A 13,137-nucleotide genomic window follows, 5' to 3' on the forward strand; every position below is an offset into this window, starting at 1 on the left:
CCCTGGTGTGTGTGGGAACTGTGGCGAGAATGTGTACCAGTGTCATAAGTGCAGGTGGGTCTAAATCCCTATGATCACGCTGTATTTTCTCTCACACAACCTCTGCCTCATTCAGTACACAAGGTGGACAGTGCTTGCTAAATGAGCAGCTAGTTGGTATTTTTTAGTTTTTTCTTTCTTAACAAATAAAGCCTTAGACCCACACCTTCAGTGTCTACCTTTCTAAGTTGGTGCTGTTCACACAATTCCGTCATCCTTTTTGTTCTTATGTCTCTCCAGTACAACCCCCCATCACCTTGTTTTCCCAGTCTTCCTGCCCACCCAGTCCCAGATTCCTTCCAAATCCTGAAGAGTCTATGATGCTTTACAGATCCTTCACTGTGATCATGTTAGCATGCATACTGAAATGCCTCCACCTCCAGTATAGGAATATAACAGCAATATAACATCATAGTTTCACTACATTAGAGTACAGATAAGAATTACCCAGGTTGCGTGAAAATAGAGGGAGAGGTTTTTTTTTATCTACTTCAAACATAGCTCCTGAAAAATGAAAATGGATTACCTGGACTGCCATCTAATAGTGGCGCCATCCCTGAATTTAATGTTCCATCGGGAAGTACACAAGCTACAAAGCACCTCTCAGAGTGGGTGCACGTCACCTGGTATTCTTTACGAGCTAGTTATGGTCCTTCTTCCAGAAGCAGCCTCAGGTGTGTTATTCCAGGAAGCAATTAATGTGCTTCGAGGTAGATTTTTTGTGAGGCTTCTCAAAAGCAGTTTGGCAGGTCAGGTATATCACTGTCTCTTCCTCTCATTTGTACACGTGACTTGTGTGTGTGCACATGTGAATTATAGCCTTACTTACTATTGTCCACAACCATCTTTTCTCTGTCTTTCAGATCCATTAATTATGATGAGAAAGATCCTTTCCTGTGCAATGCCTGTGGATTCTGTAAATACGCTCGCTTTGACTTCATGCTGTACGCCAAGCCTTGCTGCGCTGTGGATCCGATAGAGAATGAAGAGGATCGGAAGAAGGTGAGACTAGAACAAGTAGCAGAATTTACCAGTAAATGCAGTCTCTTTTGACCTTGTCTATAATAAAGGCACACTGGAGGTCACCTTCCAGCTGGAAGCTTTTGTGGTGGCAAGGTGCTTGGTCCCTGGGAAGGGAGAGAAAGTATCTCATGTTCCACTTTATTCTCCCTGGTTAAGGCAGGGAGTTGCATTAACCTACCTGTAGTATATTTGCTTTGGCACTGACCTTTCTGCCAGGCCCCCTTTCCGTTCCTCATCCCCTTAGCAGAAATCAAGTGCAGTCATTTACTTACTGGTTTAGGCAAGCTGTCCCACTGGAACTCTTTCCAAGAGCAACACTCTTATTTTCTTGGTAAGCAACCTGTACAGTGCAATACCTCTTCAACTCTGTGGTGAGAGTGGGGTTTGGTTGTGTTTATTATTTGTACTACCATAATGCCTCTATCACGGACCAGTCTCACTGCATTAGACTGTACAACCACAGGACAAGACTGCCCATACTCCAGAGGGCTTGCAATGTAGATACAAGAGGAGATGACAAATATGGGGAGATGGAGCTTTGGGGAGATGTAGCAAGAGGCTACTGGGCAGCTTGAATAGGCAGTGATCTCTGTACAGCAACAGCCTAATTTTTGACAGGTTTTGGACATTGCAGGGCAAGGGGAAGTGTGAAGAAGAATTCTGAGGTAATTTTGCAGATGGTTATGCTGATCTCCAGATAAGCGCAATGGGGCAGCATGGGGGGAAATACAAACAATAAGTGACTCCCTTTTTGCTGTCCACATCTACAGATCAGGTTAATTTAAGGTAGATGTCACGTGCTTTATCTGATACGTGGCCATGGTGACTTCCAGGAACCGCTATACCCAAAGGCTTGCAGCTCGCAGTCCCACTGAGCAGAAGGCAGAAAAGTAAAGGCTGGATCAGCAGCTGAATCTGCTGAAGCATGTCAGACTATTCAGAGGCTGAGTTTTAAAGCGTGTATGAACATAAGAGACATTAGTTTTCTCCTTTTTGTTTTCAGGCAGTAACGAATATTAACACTCTTCTGGACAAGGCTGACAGAGTGTATCATCAGCTAATGGGACACCGACCACAGCTGGAAAACCTGCTGTGTAAAGTGAATGAAGCAGCACCTGAAAAGCCACAGGTAAGAAGGGATAGACAAAGCACAATATGGACTTCAGCCAGGACCACAGTTGGACAAGATTGGTCATACTGCCACAGATCGGAAATTGCTAGCATTTATTTTTGGGTTGGGGGGTGGGGAGTGAAGTGAATGATTTTCTGCTAGCGTCACCGTTGTGTTATGTGAAGCTGTAAGTGTTGCTCTTCAGGGACCAGTATCCTTTATCCTCTTCTGGAATGGAAACTGTCAGTATGGTTTCAGGTTCTAGCCTTGTATCCAAGGCAGCTTTTCCAGCCAGCTGCAGATCTGTAAGCTGGCCAGTATTGTATTATATAATCTACAGGTGCAGAAAAGTCTCTATTGCTTTCCATAATGTAATTATGTTGTTAACTTATTTGTTTTGGAGAGTCTTCCTTTTGTTTTGTTAGAGAATTAGCAAGCTAAAAGCTGGCAGAAAGACTCGTTTCACACAGACTTCCAGTAGCAAAGAGCTTTCTGTTTGCAGAGCTCCCCGGTGTGACTTCTTGCAGATCAAATTTTTGCTGGTTTTTCTCCTGTGTCTCAGGATGAGTCCGGTAGCAGCGGAGGGATCAGCTCTACCTCAGCTAGTGTGAATAGATACATCCTTCAACTAGCTCAGGAGTACTGTGGTGACTGCAAAAACTCTTTTGAGGAGCTCTCCAAGATCATCCAGGTATGTGTATTCTCTTCATCGCGCAGCTAGCCAAACTGGCCTAAATTGTTTAAAATGGTAATTATCAGAAGTGCAAAGCAAGCTGTGGCCATTCTAAAAAATAGTAGTAATAAGTTCTCATTAGAGGAGACATAACAGCTAGGTTTTTAGATAAACCGCTCATACAAGCGATCCTTTCTGAACCTTTGGCTACTACTGCTAATTCTTGGATACTGGTAATTATCCCTTCTCCAGTAACCATTGCATGTTGTTCTCTGCTGGTTAGAGGGAACTGTGAGTCAGGCCAAGATTATTTAGTGGTCTTCCCAGCTCAGCTATTGATAAGTTTCAGCTTTGGGAAGATCACTTCACTTACCCACTTTTCCCATTTGTTAAGTGGGGTGAATAACTAACTACTTTGTGAGGGTGGGTGGGAAATTCATTAATAACTTACGAAGGTCTGTCGACACCTTTGAGTTAAAAAAGGCTGTATCTAAAATATACAGCCACAATGAACAGTCTTGAGACCTTGATTAAGTTCAGAGATTGTGTAGTCGTTCTCCCTTTTCCTTTCACCATTTTGCATTTGAGTCCATTGAAATACAACCCACAAAAGTTTAGTGTGTTTACATCAAACTTCCCCCAAGTTCAAAATGGTTAAATTGTCCGTGGCTTTCATTTCTTCTCCTTTTGTATATTTGCAGAAAGTTTTTGCTTCTAGAAAAGAGCTCTTGGAATACGATCTCCAGCAGAGAGAGGCAGCAACCAAGTCATCCCGAACCACTGTTCAGCCCACGTTTACTGCCAGCCAGTATCGAGCGCTGTCTGTCTTGGGCTGTGGTCATACATCTTCAACAAAATGCTATGGCTGTGCTTCAGCTGTCACTGAGCACTGCATCACCTTGCTCCGTGCTCTGGCAACCAACTCTGCCATTCGGCACATTCTTGTGTCCCAGGGCCTTATCCGGGAGCTGTTTGACTACAATTTACGTCGTGGAGCTGCCACCATGAGGGAGGAAGTCCGTCAGCTCATGTGCCTTCTAACCAGGTTGGTCCTGGCTCTGAAAATTGCCTGTGGGTGTTTCAGACCAATTGTTTCCAATTGCATTGAGGTACTAACAGATAGCGGACACATGATGCTCTTACTTTGGAGTAGTTTAGTCTAGGTTTTAGTCAACAGTAACTATGCTGTCCCAAGCTTTATGCACAAAGTAACCCATAGCGTTACCTTCTGGTCACTAGGAAGGGTAGAGTTGGTTTGCACTCAGTATACAGCTGACGGTGGTAGCAGACATCCAACGCCATACACTGGAGTAACTTTTTCTGGAATAAATATACTTCTTTCTCAGAAATAACTTTACACCAAAGAATAGCATTGCCTATGCAGTGTGCACTGCATGTGTTGTGTGTCTACTTTACTTCCATTCTGAAGTAAATTGAGAATCGAGTAAAAGTGCCATCTAGCTAGATCCATGGAACGTAATTTAAAGTTGCCACAGGACTGATGATAGTGCTTATTGTAGTAGATAGCCCAGTTCTAGCCCAAGACGTGAGTTCTCCCACTGTGGTGATCATGTTAGTTTACTCCCTTTGTACATATATTAGCACTATATGTAAAGGAGTTGTTCAGATGAAAATATTCTCTACAGCCACTGTTTCAAAGAGACGTCTGTATTTTGTATTGCTGTGCTGCAGAAAGCTGTATACTAGTGGTGGTGTTAGTATTAAGATGCTTCTTCATGTTACACGACTGTTTCTAGTGAATTCATCAGGGAGTGGGAAGCAGACCTTCCAAGTTCAATTCCTGACATTTACATTGACCTCACATTTTCAAGCTTTTCGTAGAGCGAGTTTGTGGTGCTTTCAGTTACTCTGTGCCTATGTATGCTTCCATACTTCCTTTTGAAGTTCTGCTTGCTCAGCATTTCAAAAGCAGATCTGGGATGTTTCTGGCTTTGGCAAACCTTTTAAAAGTTGGATTCGAAAATGTGTGTCTGCCGCAGTTCCCTCATCTGTAGAATGCTGTCGCTCCTGTGGGATTTTTGAGGGATGGGTCCCTAAGGCACATTGAAATTCTTTACGTGGAAGGCACACCCTATATGTGAGATGTTATTTCTTCTCTGTATTGACCATGTGCCAAGGTTTTAAGAGGTTACCACGCAAGAGGGAGTTTATAAAGGGTTCTTTTATGTCAGGAAAATGCTAGTTCCGCCAAATTGCTGTAGATTTCAGATGAACCAAACCAAAATGAGATATTTGGCATACTGGTGAAATCGCTATAAGCAGTGACTAATAGTACTTCCTTTGGTTATGGAATTAGAGACAATCCTGAGGCCACACAACAAATGAATGACCTAATCATTGGGAAGGTGTCTGCTGCTCTGAAAGGACATTGGGCAAACCCAGATCTGGTAAGAAACCCTGATGTTTTAGTATCTCTCTTTTCCTTCTTATTCCTCCCAAGCTGCTTTGTGGGTTCCACTGTCTGCTTCATGTAAAGTAAACGTCCCCAGCCAGCCCATAGTCAGGAGGATCTTGTGCGCCCTGGTAAGAATTATGGTAGAAACTTGGAGTCAAACATGGCATGATATATGTGATGGTAAATGAATTTCCTCAAATGGTTTTGCTGAGACATATCATAGATTCATAGATTAAGGGTCGGAAGGGACCTAGTAGATCTTCTAGCCCGACCCCCCGCCGGGGCGGGAGAACAACAAAGAAACCCCAGAAAGAGAAACGGGACTCAAATGAGTCCAGCCAGGTAGGCATCCAGCCTCTTCTTAAAGACCCCCAGGGTAGGGGCCAGCACCACTTCCCTTGGAAGTTGGTTCCAGCTCCTAGCCGCCCTAACTGTGAAGTAGTTTTTGCGGATGTCCAATCTATACCTCCTCTCCATCAACTTGTGCCCATTACTCCTTGTTATGCCAGCGGGCGCTAGGGGAAACAGCGTCTCCCCCAAACCCTTCTGGTCCCCCCTAGTGAGTTTATAGACGGTCACCAGGTCCCCCCTCAGCCTTCTCTTGTGGAGGCTGAATAGGTTCAGGTCCCGCAGTCTCTCACTGTAGGGTCTGCCCTGTTGTCCCCGGATCATGCGGGTGGCCCTCCTCTGGACCCTCTCCATGTTGTCCACATCCCTCTTGAAATGGGGCGCACAGAACTGGACACAATACTCCAGCTGTGGCCTGACCAGCGTCGCGTAGAGGGGGAGGATCACCTCCTCCATTCTCTCTTCTAACATTCCTGATTCCTGTGCCCCCCTCAGGCAGGTTGCCATTCACCCCAAATAGAGACGTTGAGCTGAGATGATTGTATTACTAAATATGAAGTGGCATGAATGACATGGTCCCGTCGCTGAAACTTCCTAAAACTTGGCATGTTCTTTTGCTGCAGGCTAGCAGCCTCCAGTATGAAATGCTGCTGCTGACCGATTCCATCTCGAAGGAAGACAGCTGCTGGGAGCTGCGATTGCGCTGTGGTAAGTGCAGTTATTCATTTAGGAGTTTAAGCAAAATTGCTCTGTTAAGGTCTGCATGGATAGGAGAGAGTGGCAACCAAGATCAACCATCCCAGCACAGATAAACTGGCGTGTAAGACAAAGGGGGCTATCAGCAAGTTTCATCAGGGCAGTATCTCAGCATAGCAGATAGGCTGTGCGAGGAAGGAGGGGAAGAAAGTAGAATCATCTCCCTTATGGGAAGGATTATTTTATCATGTGCAACTTGAGGGAAGTGTGGTGGGTTGGCTCAAGAGGGGGAAGGATCTTGGCCAGGATTACCTGGCCCATCGGTGGTGTGGACAGCCAGAGGGCTACCTCACCCACAGGTTCCTACCTTGACTGCAGGTACTTCAGCAGTGTTAATCCCTCTGTCCTTTCAGCTCTCAGCCTCTTCTTGATGGCAGTAAACATTAAGACTCCAGTAGTAGTTGAGAACATCACCCTCATGTGCCTGCGAATTCTGCAAAAACTGATCAAACCGCCTGCTCCAACCAGCAAGAAAAACAAGGTACCTCCCTTAACACTACAAAGCATAGGCAGAGGGACACCTGGCTGAGTAAAATCTTGACGTGCACTAGTCCAGCGACACCGTGGGTCATGGATTTCTGCTCCTGTTCACTGTTGAACTAGAAGCACCAGACCCAAGAGATGGAATCTAGTGGCAAATCTTTGGAGAACAAGATCTGCAGATAAATTGATTACTGTTTTGTATTGTTCTTAGTGGTCCAGATTGTTAATCCAAACACTTTCCCCTTTCTCCATCAAAGATGTATTAAGATCTGTAGAAAGAGGGCTCTTGAGGCAATAACTCTGATACTTCAGATAGGTTCTCAGTGGGCTTTTACCAGCTCCTCTGAAGCAAGTACATCCATTGATTGATTTTTCTTTTCATGTAGTGCTGTACATCAGTCTCATGGGCATGGAGTAAAGTATGTACACTACTAATGCAGTGTCTGTTGCAGTGAAGCAGAGTGATCTGACCATATAAAACCAAACCAAACTGTGCTTGTTTAGACATAGAGGGCTTTATTCACCTTTCCAGTGTACAGGCCAGGTGGGAGGTTCTGCTGCAAAAGCAGTTTGTTCTGGGAGGGACTGTGGTGCAGGCTGGAGCACCATGAATAGTTTGCCGTAAGGAAGAACTTGAGGCTGTCATGATCCACGATCCTCCCTTTGTTTCCTAGGATGTGCCTGTCGATACTCTCACCACCGTTAAACCTTACAGCAATGAAATTCATGCACAGGCTCAGCTGTGGCTCAAGAGGGACCCAAAGGCATCGTATGAAGCTTGGAAAAAATGCCTCCCTGCTAGAGGTAGGATCGTGTCTGTTAGTTCATCTTTGCACAGTTTAACTGCGTTTGTGGGGGGGGCGTTGTCTGTGTCCACATTTGAATGGTAGCCTTGCTGGCTGGTCTGAAAATTGCTATCAGTCTTCTGTATTCCCCTCACAGCTGAACTCTGTGCTTCAGCTGTACAACGAGCAGCATCCTCAAGGGCAGTAGCACTTGCATGCTAGATTCAACCCTGTTGGTGCAAGAGTTTTTTTTTATGGACTAAAAACAAACCTTGGAAGTGTCTGATGTGAATGAAGGAGCACAGTGCTAGGAGGAGCCCAAGCCTCCTGAGTTCTTTCTGGCTCTTTTGACTCGGATTGAGACCTTGGGCAAGGCACTTGATCCTTTTGTGTGTCTAACCCCATTTTAAGGTGCAGAGGATACCAGCTCTTTTCCAGGGTTGTTACTAGGAATAATCATCTATAGCATAAATTTTGAAAGCCGCTTGCCTGGGTGTGCAAGTTGCAATGTTAAGCCACTGGAATGAAACAATTCCCAGTCTATCAATGTAATAGTTACCAACATATGAAGCAATTGCTGCAGGGACCACCAATAGTTCCTCAGAGTTGTGTTAATGTTTTAGGTATAGAGGCAAATGGGAAATCTCCCAGCAGAACAGAGCTGCACCAGCTCTACTTGTCCGAAAAGTACATCTGGAAATGGAAACAATTCATGAGTCGCCGTGGGAAGAGAACCTGCCCTCTGGATCTCAAGCTGGGGCACAACAACTGGCTGCGACAGGTGAAAGCACTTGGAGGGAGAAGGTGGGTGGGGGGATGCCCGGTGCCCAGTGTGAGAGCGGTGGTGTGTGCTGACTGCTTAGCCACTGCAGAGCTGCCAGTTAAGTCACCAGCTGGTTGCATTTCAATTCTCCCACTGTAGGTACTGTTTACTCCTGCAACCCAAGCTGCAAGGCAGGCTGCATGCACTATTGTAGAAGCTCTGGCCACCATCCCCAGTCGGAAACAGCAGGTCCTTGATCTCCTTACCAGGTATCTCATAAGACACACAGCTCCTGTGCATCACCTGTCTGTATTGACCCCTGATTCCTGCTAGAACCGCTCTGTGTTCCTCTAAAAGCACTGCCCTGGTCTCTAGAGCTTAGCCCCCTCTAGAGGATTAAGGTCTTGCAAGTACAGTACTTCAGTAGTGCTGGTGTGGGTGGTGGGGAGGAGGAATGGAAAACATACACGAGGCAGGGGCTGTTCCTCATGTTTCCACATTGTCCTGAAATCCTGAATGTTTGTTCACATTAAGCAGTTCCCTACTTCTGCTTGTTTCCTTGTGCTAGCTACTTGGATGAGCTGAGTATTGCTGGGGAGTGTGCTGCTGAGTACCTGGGTCTGTATCAGAAACTCATCAAGCCTGCACACTGGAAGGTCTACCTTGCAGCAAGAGGGGTTCTGCCGTACATTGGTAACCTCATCACAAAGGTATGTCTGCAGTAGGGAGCAAAATAGTACTAGGAAGCAAGCACCTTGTCAATCTGCTCACCCAGTGCCTGCTTGCTGAAGGCTGTGCTGCCAGACTCAGGGAACCAGTCCTCACTGTGGGATTTTTGAGGTGACTGCTCCCACCTGTGAGCAGAAATGACTCCATCTGTCTTATCTCTGGCTGCGCCATGCCATGATGCAAGCTGCCCATTGTGTAACTGCTCCATGGGCAGCTATGCCAAGAAATGAGAACATCTGATACGCGGACTTGGCAGGAGCTTTGCACCAAGTACTGCGCGCCAGGCTGGGCTCAGAGGGCGAATACTGATGACAGGGAAGGATTAGGGCTGCTTCCATTCCTCCAGCGTGACTTGCAGGCTGTTGGAGGGGTGGTGCTTGCTGTTACTGTCTTCCAGTATGTGGGTTTCAGCAGCTTGATAGTTAAGGGTAGCAGAGGGGAAACCCAACCCTGGCCCCAGGCAGTCCACACGGGGGGATAAAGAGTTTGAACTGAACCCTGCAGCAGGGCAGCTGAACGTTACTGGAATAGCAATATACCTGACCATGGGCAATACACACATCAGCTACAATGCCAACACCAGCATTTCAGGGCCTAGGGGGGACTGTCAGGAATAGGATTGACATACAGAGGATAGGAGTTTGGAAGACATAAGGAGTACACCCTGGGCACCAAAAGACAGATTTTTTTCCTCCTACCTTTGTCCTGCAGTTCCGGCTTTTATGTAGCCAGCTTTAGCTCTCTGCAATGCCTGTTAGTAATTTTGTGATCTCACACCAGCCAGACTCTTTTGGGTCTGCTGGGCATTGATCAGGCAGTCATTCCTGGCACCGCAAGTATGCTTTGTTGCTTGGCCATCCTGATGGGGCTTGTTCGTGTTTTTAGGAAATTGCTCGTTTACTTGCCCTGGAAGAAGCCACTCTCAGCACTGACCTGCAGCAGGGGTACGCCTTGAAGAGCCTCACAGGTATCTACTGCCTTCCCACATTGACTGCACGTTATGATTAGAGGTGTGTCTCCCTGGTCTTGGTATATGGTGTACAGCAGCCCATGGCTAAGTGTCAAACTGCCCCCACCACAAGTGCAGGCAGCAGTAAAGTTGTTTGCTGGGTATCATCAGAGCTGGCTTTAATGCGAGAGAGAAGGGCAGCAGCCCTTGTGTTTTTTTTTTAATGAGGAAATTTGCACATTTGAGAGGCTGCTCACACACACGCACACACGATTGGGTAAGTCACAGACGGGGCACTAGAAGTCTCTGCAGGCTGGTTCATTCTGATGTTCCTTTTGCAGTGCAGTTACACATTTGCTCTCTTTTCTTCGTGTAGGGCTTCTCTCTTCCTTCGTGGAGGTGGAGTCTATCAAACGGCACTTCAAAAGCCGGCTGGTGGGCACGGTGTTGAACGGCTATCTCTGCCTGAGAAAGCTGGTGGTGCAGAGAACGAAGCTGATTGACGAGACCCAGGATATGCTGCTGGAGATGTTGGAAGACATGACAACAGGTAGAGCCAGCTGGCTTCCAGGAAGCTTGATTCTAGGTCAGCTGAGATAACCAGGTGCACATTGCAGCCCCATCAGCACAGTTTCTGACAGACCATTACAGGGTTTCTCATGGTTTTGTCTACAGTGTCATTTTAGAGTTAAGAAACGATCATTATGCAGCACTTCAAGCCTGATGTGAAGTGTCATTGCCTAGGGGTGAGAAGCACTAATGTAAGGCAGTGGCTTTTTCACACACTTCTCCTCATTGTATGACAGACTTTGCAAGCAGAGCTCTCTAACAGTTTCCTTGTGGTCAGGGTGCAGCAGCAGAAATGCCTGTTTTTTTGGTTTTTAATCGGTTTCCAGGAATGTCAAGCTTTGTTATGAAAAGATTGCTTTTCTGAAGTGGTGTCACTTCAGGGGAGAGGAGCACAGCCAGGTAGTATCCTGCTTGCTACAAGAGGGTTGCTTGGGTTAAAGCAGGATCAGTGGAAAAACTCGGCCCTGTGCCTCCCTACCTACCCTGTTCTCTTTACAGGCACAGAATCTGAAACGAAAGCCTTCATGGCAGTGTGCATCGAAACCGCTAAACGTTACAGCCTTGATGACTACAGGACTCCTGTCTTCATATTTGAGAGACTTTGCAGTATTATCTACCCTGTAAGTAGCAGACACACATGCAGTCATATGCAGGTCTTGTGTATATCCTGGAATGGGATAGACTTGTTAAAGCAAAGTAGCTTTCACTGCAGCAGAACAGACCCAAAACCATGCAATGCGCAGTGAGGTTGGTTTGAAGCCAGCCACGTAGAGTTGTACTGATATGCTGTCCCCTTCCTTGACCGCGATACCACAGCAGAGACTGTGCACTTTTCTTATGCAGATAAGATGTCTCCGTGCTCTATTTAGTATGCACTTACTCTGCTTGCAGGATGTGATCTGTTCTTATCAGATCTCCTAAGTCGGAAACAGTATTCAGCAGGGGAGACCTATTGAATGACATAACTGTCGCCTTTAGTGAAAAATTTGCTAGCTATGTGGCATGAAGAGGAGAGGGGAAAAAGATGGTTGGGGAAATTTTCACCCACTTGCCCTCTCTCATTGCTCTACAGGAAGAGAATGAAGTGACAGAGTTCTTTGTGACACTGGAGAAGGATCCCCAGCAGGAAGACTTCTTGCAGGGCAGGATGCCAGGGAACCCCTACAGCAGTAATGAGCCTGGCATTGGGCCGCTCATGAGGGACATCAAGAACAAAATCTGTCAAGATTGTGACCTGGTGGCTTTGTTGGAGGATGACAGTGGAATGGAGGTGAGCAGGCACAGCTTCTGTTCTCCCGCAGGGAATGTGATGACCCCTGAGACGTTGTGAACTTGTGCTTAGATTTCTTTTCTCCTTCCTTTCAGCTTCTGGTGAACAATAAGATCATCAGCTTGGATCTACCAGTTGCTGAGGTCTACAAGAAGGTCTGGTGTCCCACTAATGAGGTATGTGCATGCAGCCCCACATCGCTTAATGCCAGAGAGGCTCAGCATTTGTCTTTGAAGCCTGAAGGCTCGGGATCTCTACATGCACCCACTTTTGGACTGAAAAAAACACTTTCTGTTGCTCAGCCTTGTGGTATGGGTGACCCAAATGCATGTGCCACTGACTCAGTCTTAATGGAGTCTGCCTGTTGCACCTAAACATCTGTAGGAATCGTAGCTGACTCCTCAGGCTTCTTACCCTCTTGAGAAACCACTGCATTTAGTGTCACTGCCTTTCAATGCTCATTTCACACTCCACCTGCACATGGCAACTTGATATATGTGTACAGCCGAGGGACCCCAGTTTGCCCCATCAATCTGCATTTCAAAGGCCAGCCTAAAATGTCTGCTCAGAAAGAGCATCTGACACCACTCCATATTATTTTGCACTGCTATAGTGACTTCCATTCAAAGACCTCCAAGAACTTGACAGACATTAATCCTCACAACCTGCCGTTAGCGGGAGGTATTGCCCCATTTTTTAGATGAGGAAACAGACACAGCAAACTGAAGGGACTTGCCCACGGTGTCACAGCAGGCTCATTCCAGAGGTGGGAATAAAATCCAGAATGACTGCCTCCGGTATTGTACTCTCTGTATCCACTAAATTAAGCTCCTACTAAAAAGGAAGCTGTCAAAATAAATCTCACCCATTTAAAATGTGTTTTCCCAGCCCTGCTAGCACTAATAGTGCTGGAGATTATGAAAGCGGACTGAATTTGTAAAATCTCGGTTTATATGCTTTGCTCGTTCCTAGTTTATTCATTTGCATTTTGCTTCTGGTGGACTGAAGACCTCAATGACTATTTTCACCTGGAGGTTCTCACTCAGCAGCTCAATGGTATTTTGGGTTCACTACTCTGGGGAGGATTTGGCTTTCGTCGAGTTGTCATGTTTGGAAGCATGCTTCTGATGCCAAACCTTTGCTGCAAAATTGAGTCCAAAGAGAGTCGATAGTGAGCTTTTTCTTTTTGACTAAGAAACAAGATGGGGGGGGGGGGGGGGGG

The 13,137-nt window shown here is 46.3% G+C and overlaps 1 protein-coding gene across 1 annotated transcript in view; it reads left to right on the forward strand.

Moving 5' to 3' along the window:
- UBR4 (ubiquitin protein ligase E3 component n-recognin 4) overlaps window positions 1-13,137 on the forward strand; it is a 107,808-nt gene that overhangs the window by 69,977 nt on the left and 24,694 nt on the right. The window contains exons 76-92 of the mRNA XM_019511921.1: window positions 6-54; window positions 903-1,041; window positions 2,066-2,191; window positions 2,736-2,864; window positions 3,548-3,891; window positions 5,164-5,254; window positions 6,234-6,318; window positions 6,720-6,847; window positions 7,524-7,653; window positions 8,258-8,415; window positions 8,557-8,666; window positions 8,966-9,107; window positions 10,012-10,093; window positions 10,452-10,625; window positions 11,144-11,265; window positions 11,718-11,915; window positions 12,011-12,091. Coding sequence (XP_019367466.1) covers window positions 6-54; window positions 903-1,041; window positions 2,066-2,191; window positions 2,736-2,864; window positions 3,548-3,891; window positions 5,164-5,254; window positions 6,234-6,318; window positions 6,720-6,847; window positions 7,524-7,653; window positions 8,258-8,415; window positions 8,557-8,666; window positions 8,966-9,107; window positions 10,012-10,093; window positions 10,452-10,625; window positions 11,144-11,265; window positions 11,718-11,915; window positions 12,011-12,091 — 2,288 coding nt within the window. The remainder of the gene's footprint in view (window positions 1-5; window positions 55-902; window positions 1,042-2,065; window positions 2,192-2,735; window positions 2,865-3,547; window positions 3,892-5,163; window positions 5,255-6,233; window positions 6,319-6,719; window positions 6,848-7,523; window positions 7,654-8,257; window positions 8,416-8,556; window positions 8,667-8,965; window positions 9,108-10,011; window positions 10,094-10,451; window positions 10,626-11,143; window positions 11,266-11,717; window positions 11,916-12,010; window positions 12,092-13,137) is intronic.

This window comes from Gavialis gangeticus, unplaced genomic scaffold (genome assembly GCF_001723915.1).
Source record: "Gavialis gangeticus isolate Ggan-Ray unplaced genomic scaffold, GavGan_comp1, whole genome shotgun sequence".
In the NCBI taxonomy this organism is placed as follows: domain Eukaryota; kingdom Metazoa; phylum Chordata; order Crocodylia; family Gavialidae; genus Gavialis; species Gavialis gangeticus.